Source organism: Neodiprion lecontei, chromosome 3 (genome assembly GCF_021901455.1).
Source record: "Neodiprion lecontei isolate iyNeoLeco1 chromosome 3, iyNeoLeco1.1, whole genome shotgun sequence".
Taxonomy (NCBI): Eukaryota; Metazoa; Arthropoda; class Insecta; order Hymenoptera; family Diprionidae; genus Neodiprion; species Neodiprion lecontei.
In genome coordinates, this window is record NC_060262.1 from 12,227,031 (window position 1) to 12,242,016 (window position 14,986).

The 14,986-nt window shown below is 36.3% G+C and overlaps 3 protein-coding genes and 1 long non-coding RNA gene across 6 annotated transcripts in view; 1 reads left to right on the plus strand and 3 right to left on the minus strand.

Moving 5' to 3' along the window:
• The window catches only part of LOC107226905 (sodium-dependent dopamine transporter), a 429,903-nt gene extending 426,503 nt beyond the window's left edge, over positions 1 to 3,400 (minus strand). Inside the window, exons 1-3 of the mRNA XM_046733912.1 lie at positions 3,128 to 3,400; positions 2,688 to 2,881; positions 546 to 721 (exon numbers count right to left, since the gene is read on the minus strand). Of these exons, the coding sequence (XP_046589868.1) occupies positions 546 to 721; positions 2,688 to 2,740 (229 nt within the window). The 5' untranslated portion in view covers positions 2,741 to 2,881; positions 3,128 to 3,400. The remainder of the gene's footprint in view (positions 1 to 545; positions 722 to 2,687; positions 2,882 to 3,127) is intronic.
• A 4,309-nt stretch (positions 3,401 to 7,709) lies between these two features.
• Positions 7,710 to 11,079, plus strand: LOC107217376 (putative nuclease HARBI1). The gene is given in 4 exon segments (XM_015654879.2): positions 7,710 to 8,641; positions 8,744 to 9,326; positions 9,446 to 10,290; positions 10,536 to 11,079. Coding segments are annotated over 2 exon segments (732 nt in total). The 5' UTR covers positions 7,710 to 8,343; the 3' UTR covers positions 9,178 to 9,326; positions 9,446 to 10,290; positions 10,536 to 11,079.
• On the minus strand, positions 10,536 to 12,014 carry LOC107217377. Of its 3 annotated transcripts, none has more exons than XR_006903277.1 (3): positions 11,458 to 12,002; positions 11,242 to 11,353; positions 10,536 to 10,902 (listed from the first exon to the last, which is right to left on the minus strand). XR_006903277.1 is itself a non-coding variant. In XM_046733876.1 (2 exons), the coding sequence occupies exons 1-2, from the start codon at positions 11,488 to 11,490 to the stop codon at positions 10,564 to 10,566; spliced, it is 372 nt and encodes a 123-aa protein (XP_046589832.1). In that variant the 5' UTR covers positions 11,491 to 11,997; the 3' UTR covers positions 10,536 to 10,563. The 3 variants fall into 3 exon arrangements, 1 of the variants encoding a protein (XP_046589832.1); XR_006903278.1 differs by lacking the exon at positions 10,536 to 10,902 and adding an exon at positions 11,085 to 11,170 and having other exon boundaries at positions 11,458 to 12,014; XM_046733876.1 differs by lacking the exon at positions 11,242 to 11,353 and having other exon boundaries at positions 11,458 to 11,997.
• A 1,526-nt stretch (positions 12,015 to 13,540) lies between these two features.
• On the minus strand, positions 13,541 to 14,016 carry LOC124293344. Its single transcript, XR_006903279.1, has 2 exons — positions 13,700 to 14,016; positions 13,541 to 13,627 (listed from the first exon to the last, which is right to left on the minus strand). It is a non-coding gene; the product is annotated as an uncharacterized LOC124293344 (long non-coding RNA).
• Positions 14,017 to 14,986: the final 970 nt, after the last annotated feature.

A 14,986-nucleotide genomic window follows, 5' to 3' on the forward strand; every position in this document is an offset into this window, starting at 1 on the left:
ATTAAACTTCCATCAAAAAATACCACCATGGACGAACGCTATCGTGCAACGGACAGGCTTCCCGTAAAATAATTCAATAACAGCGACTGAGTAGTCCTCCATAACCTTACTCAAAGGTACCGACAATTCACCAACACTACGGAAACTATTTCACTGTATACACAAATACTCAACTTTTCCCGTCGTTTCACAGATCTGCCGTTACGTCGATAAAATAAAATCATTTATTCACTTTACATCTCTCGGGATCACAGGTTTTTTAAAGAAACATTTTTTACAGTGACACGTCACCTATAAATTGACTATTCTATAACCGGCGAAGAAAGCAGTGGGATATTCTTAACCGGTGGCGCCCTTTGTCTAATAAAACGCCAAAACGTTTCCCGATAACATGCAAAGTTGTGAATATTAAAAAACAATTGAAAAGTTAACGACTACGCTGTGGTAAAGCGTACACTTTAACTTTGACGTAAACAAAAGTAAGGGACTAGATATCAGCATTTAAAACCTGCAAACGTACGTTATGCGGATAGAAAAAAACTCACCACCACCATTCTTATAGCATAAGTAGGGAAACCTCCAGACGTTGGCCAGGTCAACCGCAAAGCCGATGACGGATAGTAGGAAGTCAACTTTTCCGGACCAGGTTTCTCTGCGTTCGATGTCGACATCCCCCAAAGTAGGGGATTTCATTATCCTGGACGCCATAGTGTCGCGCTTGCTAAGGAGTTGAAAAACAAAATAGAACTGTCTGTTCCGAGAAACACCACATTATGTTAATCTTTCAACGGTATGCTAATAATAATTCGCTTGATATATAATGGGGTGTCAATTTTACAAGGCCTTCAGGTACGCTGATATCAGAGGGTATCGTTAGTGTGGAGCTGACGCGTAGGTTATCGATGGCCCTCGACATCACACTCGACCCTAACAAGCCCATTGTACTTCGACGTCGGCGAGAATCGGCGATGACCGGTCTATCCGATTTATACAAATTCAAGTACTTATTTCAAAGGTTATAAGTCACAAGGATGAAAGTTGAGAGTTTTCTGTCAACCGCATGATTCGCGTGTTGTTTTCAAATAATAATATCGTCCACGATTTACTCAATGATATTAAAGATGTTGAAACACCATTATTTCTAGTTTCAGCAACTTATTATGATCATCAACGGGTGGATCACACGCTTTGCATCTACTCGCGATTTAAATAGAATAATCCCCATTTGATTCACTTTTGCTCAATAATAGATAATGAATTAAATTATGATCAGGTAATATCCAACTCATAATATTAAATTATCTATCCTGCTAAAAAAGTCCTATAGGATTTGATCGATCGCGGTTAGGTATAAAAAATACCGTGAAATAGGATTCAAAACAAGATACTAAATGAGAAGTATATCATGTTTCCGATTCCACTTTTACAATGTTTGTTCAGAATTTTTCATGTTCTATCCCATCTTTCGAGCAGGTATAATAAGTATGTACAGAACCAATAATTCCAATCGCAGTTATCGTACAGATAAAGTTTAAATGTTCATCTGAGATGAAAATTCATGGCGTAAATGATTTTAAAATTGATACAAACGTCAAACACATCATTTAGTTACGATTAGTAGTTTTGGAAAAAATACTTATGACGAAATACAAAACGATTCCGTACTTTGATTATTTCAATAATTGCTCGGACCTGAGGAAATTGAGGAAACACGCATTAACAGATCGTGGGCGTTGGTAATTGTTACGCCTATATCTTTAACGGACAGCCTCTTTAATAACGTGCAATGAAAACGGTCCAGAAGCTGAGATAGCAGCTGCGCGAACAAAATACCGTACGTCATACGTTCACGCTTAACATGATGTTGCGAAATACTAAAGAATATTCAATTCGGGCGCAGTTTCGTTGGAAAACTCATACCTGAATTTATATTAACGAAGTATATTTTTCATGCGAAATACAAACAAAACACATTGGATCACAATAACAGAGAATTGTGGGTACAATTTTACGTATCCGATAAACTTACGAAAAAATGTTTGAATGACTTTATAGAAATTATGGTCAGTGGACGTTTCGAAAAAATTTACAAAAACATATCTTCAATGTGCACGTAATTCGTTTATTAGTTAAAGAGTCTAGGGGAAAAGCCGCTTTATTCCATTTTTTATTGAAAACGAGTTAGCGATACCATTGTTATTGCATCAGAGAGTAGTTTCTGAAAACATCTTTGTTGAAAGAGAAAACCATTACCAGTCCAAAAAAACCTGCCAGAAAAATTGCCATCAAACGTACTCTTACGAAAAAACAAATATTGATTTGCATTTTTCTTGAAATCAGTTCAAGTGAACTAAAGTCTTTTTTTTCTCTGGACCCTTCAGTTCATTAACAATTCACGCTATCAATTGAATCAAGAGACAAACAATCTTAAAAAACAGAAAATGAATGAATATAGCGATATAAGTTTTTTCATACCTCCGTGTTCGAAACATTACAAATATTACAAGAAAAAAGTTTGACATTTCGATACATCGGGAATGTATGTAATATGATTGTGGAATATAAAAAAAAGCTAACATCTAATTATACGTATACGTGAAATGTAAAATATCCAGGTTATTGAATAGCATTTTCGGAAAATAGTGATATGGGGATGTATGTTTGTTTATTTTACTCAAGAGACTTACCTTGGTGTTGCTGGAGCAGCTACTGTGCGATGATCGGGATGCTGCAGCAGCATGGGACAGCACGGTACTGTATGCCAAACTCAGACGATCTGAAAGGCCCCGCGATGCCGAAGACCACTACTCGCCAGAGGGTCAAAAGTAGCTCAAAACTCGTGTCTGTCAAACCCATACCTATTCTGAACTAAATGGACTCACTTGTACAAAAAAAAAAATGCAATCAATCACCCCGAGTAATAATTAAGGAAAACTAGAAGCTCGTAGTCGCAACAAATACTACCGCGCAATTATGCAAGGATTGTTATGGCATGATAAAAATTATCAACATCACGGAATTATTAATTATACTAGGAACAATATATAATTATTTATAGTTTAATGATAACGAAGTTAAAATTGTATAATTCTTAAGTGCATTAAATCATCTCTGGTGATAACCATACCCGAAATTCCCGAAGAAAACCCAACTGCGATCAATTAGACTTCACATTAAAGCAATCATAACGATGCATGGTGTTATTGAATTGTTTGAAATACAATTCGCAAACTTCAATTTAAAACATTAAACTTTTAAAACGATCAATAATAAGAATATAAATAATTATAATTGACAACATTTTATTCGCGGACGCTTTTTTCTCACAGCGTTTTAAAATTTAAACGTAGCTTTCGAAGGCTCAAAGTTAACTTAAAAGCAGACCAGAAAATCATTCGTCGAGACTTTAATGCTTCTACAGCTCTGAAAAGAGCAAATGAGAAGATTGGGTGGAGAACTCTCGCTTATACGAGCGCCATTGAACAGGTACAAGAGAAAGGGCCAATGACAGACATCAATCGCATGCAAATGCAGCGGCGTAAGATCCAACGGATCTGACGAAGCTGGTTGATTATGAAATACTAAAATGAATTTCAATGGCCGAGTAAAAGGTTTTCAATATTACGTGATTGAATAATTTTTACAATTTATGGTTTCCAAAAAAATTCGTTACATTTACAATACCACAGAGCGAAATGAACAGTAACAAATCACAACTCAGTTTCCGATTGAACCGTCAATGATGAAACAGAAAGGTGCTCACTCATTGGCGATCAGTTCTTCCATATTGCATTTTTCCGTTAGATTTCCAGCTGTAGAACACAAGATGAATTTTGACCGAAATGTGGAGCCACTCATGGCAGTCGTGAAACTCACTATAACACTGACTAGGAATAATGGCCGTGTTCGAAAATTGACTGACAGTACTGTCAGCAACCTTTCATCTCTTTTGCGCTGCCGAGTTCATGGACAGCTCTGTCTCTGTCCTAGGGAATTTTTAGTACTGGCAGTCAATTTACGAACACGGCCAAAGCTGTATGGTATAAGGCTATTCCCATGCGAGTTTGCTTCATTGAACGTCACTGTTAAGGCGCGGTCACATGTGAAATCGAATCTTTACAGAAATAGCGAATGACAGAATGTTCGTGATCCAGTTATTAAATCGATCCAACGGAAGGACTGGGGAAACTGTAACCGTGTTTATACCGAGGGCCAAAGTCCGGTTTTAATTAATCGAGTTGGAGTTGGTTAACGGGTACAAATCAAGTTGAATTAGCGTTAGGCCGGTATCCTATGTGCACTCATTTGTTCTAGAGGGAAATCTAGTTACTCTTAGGCACCAATCAGAGGCGTTCCGGGCATTCCGTTCCATACGCATGGGGGGCAATTGCGTTCTGTCAACGGAAGAATGCATCTATGAGATGCATCTGTGCATACGTAAAGACGTGTCGACACGGTGTTAGAAATCGGATCGATTTCTCGGACCGAGAAAAAGTTACCAGAACTCGTATCGTGTATACAGCAAACTCGAACGTAAATCGATGATCGAAAACGCGGATGAAAAAATGGATCGCGTCCCATTATTCCGTACTAGTTGCTGCATTCACTCCTGTTCTAATTCAGGCAGCCAATTGCAGATGATTGCAGAGTTTCCATCACGCATGTGTGAATTTCAAAGGTAAATATCAAATATAGAATGAAAATATATTTGAATGAATACAAATTGAATAGACCTTCGTTACTTTTGAATACATAATTCCACATAAATCTGTATGATTAATGTGTAGTTTAAATTTACATTTCTTATCCGTCATTTCATATGATTTATTTATTTATTTAACTGGTTTACAGGCATAAGATCGGCCTTTAAATGTACAGTATCTGGATCCACATGAAAATTCCAAAATAAATAGAATTATTAGAAATGCATTAATTAATATATAGGGATGGGAAATTACCATATTAAGCAGAAAACATTAAAGTTACCTTCTTGAGCACAATAGAGGTTATGATTCAATCGCATTATCTATTTAGGATTCTGCACTGTTGGTATCATGTAAATAATTACCATTCAACTTCACGTTTTCGACCGCAGCGCCGTCTGGATTCCTCCCAGCGCAAAACGATGGTGAAATTTAAGTTACTAAACCTGTATCCGAGAACTGGGACCGATTTCTAGCATCGTGTCAACACGTCTTAGCACGTGCGTAATCAGATCGAGGTGAGAAAAGCTGAATGCGTTATTAGGTCTTGTCAGTATATAACTATTTAGAAAACTAAATGGAAATAAATCAATCCGTAAGCTTTTCGCCTAAACACAATGGATTATTTATGTATTCACATTACATTCTAATGTACAACCCATAATTGTCGTTCAGGATGATTTCATTCAGGCTTCAAAATATCCTGAATACAGATTAATCGGCACGATTTTCGATATACAACCTCATTCTGCTGTGGTTGTGTACCACCTTCCATTCGATCCACACAGTTGCCCTAATTAAAATATGATAGCTACAATAAACAGCAAAACAGTTTCTACGTGCGTTTACGCTGACACGAGTGTCATAATTACTTAGGATATGCGTGTGTTGGAGATCCGTATTCTGGGTCTTTATTTATCCCGTGTCCCATGGTCCAGTATTCATAGACCCGGAACCGCTGACACCCAATCATAGCAGCGCATTTCCAATTTCACGCCATAGGCATCCGCTGCCATTTTCCGACGATCGTTCCGCTCGTAAAAATTCCGGTTTGTGGGACAGCCGAACAAAAACAACCCGAACGAGCGAAGCCGGAACGCCTTTGATTAGCATTTTTTGAATCACTCGATTTCCGTACGGAATGAATACTGGAATGGAGCCCCAAGGAAGAATTCAGCAAAAATCACGGTCTTACACATGGATCTGGGAACTCGGCTATTTTTAAGTGGTGGGGATTTTCATCGCTAGTGTGACCAAACTGTGTTCCTCGTTTGTCCACTAGCTGCGCCATGGAGACTAGAGTACAGGAGTCCGATCTCTGTATTGAAGATGTGTCCACGAAATCATGAGAAATAAGGGTTCCGCTACAGCGGCGCTGTCGTCACTCTGGACGTAGCCATATATATATTAAATATAATAGTCTCAATGATGCCGCACATATTTCCGTTTATTATAATTATTATAATTTTGGTCACTATATCACTGTATTACTATATTTATAGGATCAGAACGTCCGGGGCGACGCTGGTGATAAAACCGTGCACTATTAAATCTCGGAGTTTCGCGGACGCCTTTTCTGCATCTCCGCCTTAGAGATTGGACTCCTGTACTCTAGTCTCCATGAGCTGCGCTGTCGTACTAGAGTATTCATAATCTAGATACCTATACAGTTACAGGTAACCCCATGAAGCCTCGTGGTCGTGGTGTACATATACCTATGTATAGTTTCAAGAGATTGTCCCGGTATGTATATTCATCGCGCGCACGCCTGGAGTAGACTTCAATGTGTCTGGGAAGATAGGGGAACCATCGAAAGTGACTGGGGATTGTGGAAACATTATTCGTACAATTTTCTGAATAACATATATAAAAGTCAGATTTTATACTATGCCGAAAGTAGATTTATGAATAATTAGACCGTGAGGGTGTCTGGAAAGGGGTTGTTACCGTCCTAAGTGTCCGCCAATAGACAAGGCGGTTTCTAATATGATTGTAAGTTAAAATATATGAAAACTAAGTTTTATACTATCACAAATTTGAAACACAATTTTACTCACCTTTACTACCTGTTACCTGCCAAAGTCACCGCGACCCAGGTTGTATAGGCTGGGTTTGCTTATACCTGCATAGGGGACATATATAGAAGAATTGGGTATTTGCATGATTTTTATATTTCTTAACTTTTGATGTTTTTCGATTCTGTAAATTTTTTTAGAATTTTTGAAAAAAAAATATTTTGTTTTTGTTTATAAGTATTTAAATAATTTAATAAATAAAAAAAAGGCAATATTTAAATGAATAAGTAGCTCCATCTCGCGTATGTGACGTCACAATGCTGAATTTTTTTGAAATTTTTAGCGCCAAGTTCTCCTGTAAGCACGCCGTACGTGTAATCAGCTGTTGCTCTGTGTTGTGATTGATGAAAAGAACGTCTGATAGTGCTGTTTATTATAAACTAAAGTTATTAAATTATTTAATATGTCATTAAAAAACGATTTTTGTTGGTGTATAGTACCAACTTGTAAAAATACTCAAACTAATGCTTGCTTAACATTCTTAGTATAATAACATTGACGTGATCATAACCTCCACACAATTATCCGTGTGAGTTAAAAAAAAAAAAACACCACACAAAAATTGATTTCTATTTTAATTATTTTCACCGAAGTCTGACATTAATTATACAATGTATCAAACTTAAAGTTTAAAAAACTTACTTAAAATTTTTTTAGCGCTAGAAAATATTGTACATTACTCTTTGTGAATTCAAATAAACGCGCCAGTAGCAGCACAATGACGTCAAACCAATCACATTCCGTTTTATGTCACGTGACTTTTATGTGATTTAGGACCACTTTTATTTATTAAATTATTTAAATATTTATTAACAAAAACAAAATATTTTTTTTTCAAAAATTCTAAAAAAATTTATAGAATCGAAAAACATCAAAAGTTAAGAAATATAAAAATCATGCAAATACCCAATTAACGAAGGTTTGGACGTCGCGGGCTCTTAGACTATTAGGCCCGGTTCCACAACTTGACTTTAAACCGAGTTTACCGCAGAAACCCGGTTTAACCAGTTAACTGGTATTTTGCGTTCCACAATACCAACGGAGTTTTAAACTAAACGCTGGATTTTAGGGAGCAAACACCGTTCTCTTCTAGGTTACGTCAATCTTGTTTGTCGAGTCGCGCGTAATATATATTAATTTTGAAATATCCAAGCCGGAAACAGTGATACGGAAAAGAAGAATATACGATCCATGGCGATGATAAATAATATTTTGTCATCATCAGTTGATGAGGATTTTGTTGATATTGTCGACCGCAGACCAAAAGTAGTGCGCAGCCGTCCAAATTTTTATGAATATATGGACGAAGTTGATTTCCGAGCCCGATTCCGGTTATTAAAAATTACCGTTAAACGGTGCTGATGAATATTGGGCATGAATTAGAACATACAACACAACAGTAAATATTGTAATGTAGAATTTTTATTGCATTTTACAAACTGCTCCCCAAGCCCTAGTCGTACCTAAAAGTAGGGATTTCCTGGTAGTAATCTAGATTGCCTGTGTTATTGCAAATTGGGATTGCAGTAAACTGGGATGGATATATTTTTAACCTGGTCGTGTTTATGTTTTTCAGAAATAATTTTATATCTCCAATGAACTAGCTACTTCTGACATTGAGGTTTTACGCAATTGGGAGTCATTTAATTTCAGCAGGTGATTTCAGCGGAGTAAGTATGACTAGTGCACATAGAATAGTGCATCGTGTGACTACTGTGATTGCTCGCCTTCGACCGAATATTATACGTATTCCTATGCTGTCTAATGATATGAAAAGTACGCAAATCCTATTTTTTGACATTGCACGACTTCCAAGAGTGTTGGGTTGCATGGACTGTACACATGTGAAACTTCAATCGCTTGGTGACTATAATTATCATGTACCAAATTGTTAGCTATAAGCATGTAGTCATGAGTAAAAATAATGTGACGTGAATAATAATATTATATCAACTTTTGTTATAGGTGGAGATAATGCAGAATATTTTAGAAATCAGAAAGGATATTTCTCCATAAATGTGCAAGCAATTTGTAATGCTAACTTAGAATTCATTGACATAGTAGCATGATGGCAAGGATATGTGCATGATAGCACAATATTTAATAATTCAAGGATACGCGCGTTGTTCGAAGCTGGGACATTCAATGATGCTATTATGCTCGGTGATGGCGGTTATCCACTTCGGTCTTATTTAATGACGTCACTACAGAACCCTTGAACTCGGGCTGAACAACTGTATAACGAGGCGCAGATAAGAACACTTAATACCATCGAGCGTATGTTTGGAATTTGGAAGAGAAGATTCCCAATATTAATTCTAGGATCTCGCTTCCAAACTATCGAGAGGACTTTGCCAGTAATTGTAGCAACTGCTGTTCTGCATAACATCGCTCGATGAGCCAGTGATCTACTACCACCGGATGATCGAGATGTTAACTTGCCTGCACCATGGGATGAACTGCTGTTACCAGGAAATGTACCTGCAGTGAATCATGGGATTGCCAATAATCCTGTTCAAAACATATTAATCAACAAGTATTTCCAAAGGTATGCTGCTTGACATACTATTATTGAGACCAATCACAATGTGTGATCTGTCCAAGCCAGAATTTACGAATTTTATATATAATAGCATTCATTAATACATTTCTTTAAACTTATTTCAGCTTGCTAGAGTGAGTTACTGGAAGAAAGTCTAACGTGCAGACTGTACATATGCTCATACGGACAATTGTGAATAATATAGTGTAATAATTATAAATATTTAAATGGGTTCGTTCCATTGAACAAACTGTTAATTTGATGTTTCATTGGTCGATTGGTTTTTCTCCCAGCAAGTTGATGTTAGATGTTACAAAGGGTATTATTATGAATAATTTTCCGTTAGTACTTCAGAATAGAGACATTAATCTGTAACAAAAAATTGCTCAGGCTAGATTTAGTAATCGTATATCAGTATTAGCTAGATGCGATGAACATGATTGGAAATTGAGCCCTTTTAAGGGGTTTTGTGTTGGGGATCTTGTTCTTGTTGAAACACAAAAATTGTCTAGTCTGTCAGATAAAAAGATAAAAAATTTATTTTTACTTTATGATTGACCTTTTAGAGTGACAGGAGTCAAGAAGGGAAATAGTTATTCCTTGGAAACCTTATAAAGTGAGAATTTTGGTACGAGGAATGTTATTTTGTTCAAACCTTTTCTTCAGCGACCAAACCGAAAAAGTCCTTGTTGAAATTTATTCGGCCTCAGGGAGGGGGAGGGAGCTTGTTCATTGACTTATAGTTTGTAAATTAGTTCTCAGTTGATTTAGAGTTATTTGTAAATGTTTGATTGATAGAAAATTAATTCAAGTTTGATAACTCTCTTTTCACAGGATTGTTTTGAAAATGGAGGAGATGCATTCGGTAAAAGATGTAGAAATTGATACGTTTTGTGAATAGTAAATAAAGTTATTTATGAATTTTATATCGCTCGTATCATCAAGTGTACTTGATATATAATAAACATAGGTATTTATTAACATAACAATATGTAAAAAAATATGAACCTTAATTATATGATAAGATTAAAAATCAGGAAACAAAAAATAAAGTACATTTTTACACCTGAACTCAGTTTATTTGGCTTAACTTCTAATGAGATCAATTTTCGCTTCCTGAGTTATGCATTTTTCGTTCAAGTTCATATTTTAATAATTTTACTTCAAATTGTTCTTTTTCCAGCTGTGTTTTCAAAATATGTATTTCGATTGCAGATTTCGCTCTCATATCTGCTTTCATCAATTAAACTAATTCCAACTTTGATTGCACCAAAACGGCAAAATGTTGGTTACGAGTAACAACATTTACTCGTGTCGATGTTGTTGCCGCTCGCATCCTTTTCCGCTGCAAGTTTGATAAAACAGATGATTCTGGCAGCAATATCGACGGATAAGGTTGTGATGCCGATGCACCAGGTCGAGATGCTGAAATGTCATGATGTGATGACGACAATGCTGCATCAACGTCGGCGAATGTCAATTGCTCACTGGATTGATATGCCATCAGCTCTTTAATTTTCTGTTGACATCGCATTTTTGGTTGCCAGCAACTCCAATCCGATTTCTCTGTTTCTTCGAGACTCTATAACGAGAAGCAAAATTTTCAATAATTCCTTCCCACCACTAATGAGATCCTTGGTTTCTACCTATTTCATTGTTCTTATATTATAACATTACTTCTGACGAAGAAAAAGCGAACAAACGGAATTATTATACTACTTCTACTGTATGCAATAAAAAAATTTAATTATGGACAGTACTCGCCTCTGTTACCATAAGTTCGTACTCTTTTTTATAATCCTGGTCATCAACAAAATTTTGAGCTATTTCAGGTTCATTATTATCTAAAACTAAGATAACTACATATCATAATGAACTAAACAATTCTATGCAATAATATAACTTTCTGAGATAACATTACCTTCAGTAGCATCGCTATCAAATACATTCACCAACCCATCAACAGATGGTTGGTTATCGCCCTTATACTAAATTCAGTAATGGATCTTCTTTTATATCCATAGTGCCACCACCTTAACAAAGATAGTTTTTTTTTTAAAAGAACAGAATAAAACAATGCCTGTGTTACTATTTGCTGGGATCTTTATCATAATTAATTACAAATATGGATACATACCTGTTGCAAGATCTTCTTGGCGAATTGCAGCATAATGCTTGCGAGTTTTTTTTTTTTTTAATTTTCCAGATACTTTTCACGGAGTTGACATTTCTATGTTCTCCAGTGCATTCACTATTCAATTCGTTGACAATTTTCTTCCAGCATTCCTCCTTCTGCCTTGAACTCACCGCATCGATTTTCTTATTTTCGATAATCCTTTGGTTTCTTTCAACTGTAATTTTGCTAGGAGATTCAATTTTTCACGCATGGTAAAATTACCTAGTCTGATTTTTTTCACATCCATTACCGAAACGAAATTTTCTTTCTACAACTCAGACGCAAGCCAACTTTATTTATACTGCTTTTTTGTTTGCGCGACAAAACTGGCGCAGTAAACAAAAGTGGCGCGACTCAAACCGCCAATCCTGGCGCAAGTTCTTACGGAATGCAGAGTTTTCTGCTGTAACATCTGACAGGAACGTCCGTATGTTTTATCGACTATTATTATTGTCATTTTTATCAACTAACCAAACTCGAAGTACGAGAATCTTGTAACAATGAGAAATTAAACAACTGTCTAACTATTTGGAATATCCCTAGATAGAAATAACTATGAAATTCACTAACCAAGGCTTTTTTTAAAAACCCTGTATTTGTCGTCCTTCGTAGAGCAGAATCAGAGAGACTGGGACTCCTGGATCCCTTTCTTCCTCTTATCTTACAGATCTGCGATTCATGAGACGACGAAACAGACGCCAGCCCTCATGCTTACTGGAAGAAATCTTCGACTTCCGTCAGATTTAGAGAAAGGCCCTGTTCCTGTGCAAAGACAGCATCAAACAGATTATGCCTTTTCATTACAACAACGATTAGAAGAAATTCATCACTTTGCTAGGAATAGAATTTCTATGGCTTCAGATAAATTGAAAACTCGTTATGATATTCGAGCCAGAGATTTAAAATTTAATCCTGGAGATTCTGTCTGGCTCTTTCAACCTCGAAGACAGAAAGGACGATGTCCAAAGCTACAAAGAAATTGGGAAGGCCCTTACTTAGTGGTTAACCGGATAAATGATGTTGTTTATAGAATCCGAAGATCTCCTCATTCACATCAGAAAGTGGTGCACTTGGATCGTCTTGCTCCTTTTGAAGAGGATCAACCTGGAACAATCTCTCCAAGACCAGGGACATCCTTCGAGATTAGATCTTCAAACGAACACCCTTGACGACTGTGATCGATTTGGCCTTCTTTACAGTCGGTTATCGATTGGGAGAAGAATTTACCTTTCGGAATTCATTTGAGTAAAACTCGACCGCTTACGATTATTATTGAAGGAAATATCGGATGCGGAAAAACAACTTTCACCAAGAGGTTTTTAGCAGATCGCCAGGTCTGTACACTTTTAGAACCTCTTGAAGAATATCGAAATGTAGCCGGAATTAATCTTTTAGATTTGATGTATCAGAACCCAGATCGTTATTGCTATTATTTTCAGCATTTCGCTCAAATGGTTATGTTAGATAGACATCTGCAGACGACTTCATTGCCTGTAAAGGTGATGGAAAGATCGATATTCAGTAGCAATTGTTTTGTAGAAGCTCGTCGAAGGTTAGGTAATTTTCGCGACTTCGAATCTCATTTATTGACAAAAAATTAGAGTAGATTTGATTGTTTATTTGCGAGTTTCCCCAGAAACTTCTTTTGCTCGAGTCAGTTCCCGTTCTCGTGAGAAAGAATCGAGTATTTCTTTAGAGCTACTCAGAACTATTCATGAGGTTCATGAAGATTGGCTAGTAAAACAAACCTTTTCTTCTTTGTCGGCTCCTGTTATGGTTATCAATGCAGAATCCACAGCCGACCAAGTTTATTCTAATTTCTGTCTTGCAATGACACACGGACAAAGTTAAACCTTTGAATTTAATATTGAAAGAATTTTATTCTTAACAAAAAAAAAAAAAAACTATAATAACTAAAACTTAATTTTTGAAATTAAACTACATTAACGGGAAATGGCGAGTAATATTTAAAATTTTCTTCATTTCTTCCTTTACATTATCACATCCCTCGCATCCTTCCGTTTTTTTTACTATGTCAAAAAGACTTTGTTTGCATAAGCGACATAGCGCTTTTTCTTTGAGAAAGGTCAGATGAAGGGAGACTTCTTGTAGAAGAAATTCGGGTTTAGAGCTAAAAAGAAATGATTGAAACAAAAATTATTTTCTTATAATTTATTTGTGTTATTCGAAATGATGTACTCACTGTGACTCAAAGCAGCTTTGGCATAGGTAGCCGCTTCTTCCTTTTTCAGAAACTGCGTTTAGTTGGCCGCAGGACATCTCTCTCCATAGAGAGTTAAAATAATTTGAACTTTCTATTTCGCTAAGTTCTTCTAGATTTTCGAAAAGAAATACTTTTACCAACATAGCCGCATTCATGGAAGTATGCTCTTTTGTATCCATTTTTTTTGAAAAAGAACTGTCTTTAACGACTACTTTTCTTATAATGATTTGTTATTTCTGCGTTGCTAATCAATTTGAAATTTGTTTTCTTCGATTGTTTCTTTCTAGAAACTTCTTCTCTGGAATCGAGTTTTGTAACGGACAGGCTTTGGTTTCTTTTATTAATGTGAAAAGAGCCACGATTATTTTTCGAGGTCGATGAGCGATTGCTTGATTTTCACATTTTATTAACCTTAAGTGTCAGTTTTTGTGAGCACTTTTTCAGGTTATTTGACACAGCCTTTTCCATCCAATCTTTTCCCGATTCCTGAAGATGACTGGTGGTCTTATTTTGAAGAAGAATGCAGAAATGATTCAGATAAGATCGTTTCTTTTCTTTTGAATACATATTTCATTTATTTTATTCAAGTATTCTCTCAAATTCACTTAGTGAATTTGAATTGTTATACCACCACTCACATTTGTCCTCCAAACTCTAGGGTGTGCTGTCTCAGAAGAAGCTCTGGATTCAGTCACCCCACGATTTCCTTATTTCCTATGAAGAGAAGTCTGTTTTTATCTTATTTGGTCCTGGAATTGTCGGTTCCCGGTTCGATGTTTTCATCTGAACCTGTTTCGGAGGGATTCTTCATGAAGAAGATTGAATTTCTTCCCGACATCAATCTGGGCCGTTGCGGATAACTTTGAATTCATGAAGCCACATAACACTCATTAACACTAACCTTTATAAAACATGGCACATAAATTTTTGAGATTATTTAACGCTCAACTATCTGCTCAAGGTTTTCTGTGGTTTACCTTGAGACTGTGGGCAAATGCCAGATAGTAAAAAAGGGAGTTCTTAAAATTTTTAGAGCCACAGCTCCAACTCACCTTTGAGCACTGACTAGTAGAATACTTTTATAATTGTTTTATCTTTCCCGAGTCGGGACGACTCTTTTCCTCGGGGGGGAGTAGTGTTACAAAGGGTGAAATCACCCGTTTTGCCCCCTCTTTAATGATCTAGTAGTCAGCATAGATAAAAGACGTTTATAAACCTCTTATGTCTTTAAAAAGAATAAGGTTGCTGCGCCAACCGATATTATTG

Bases quoted from the DNA above. Each gene is read 5' to 3' on its own strand.
- LOC107217377 (XM_046733876.1), bottom strand. From the start codon at position 11,490: ATGCTGCAATTCGCCAAGAAGATCTTGCAACAG. The intron at 10,903-11,457 runs GTATGTATCCAT...TTCTCGTTATAG, and splicing joins CCAAGAAGATCTTGCAACAG to AGTCTCGAAGAAACAGAGAA.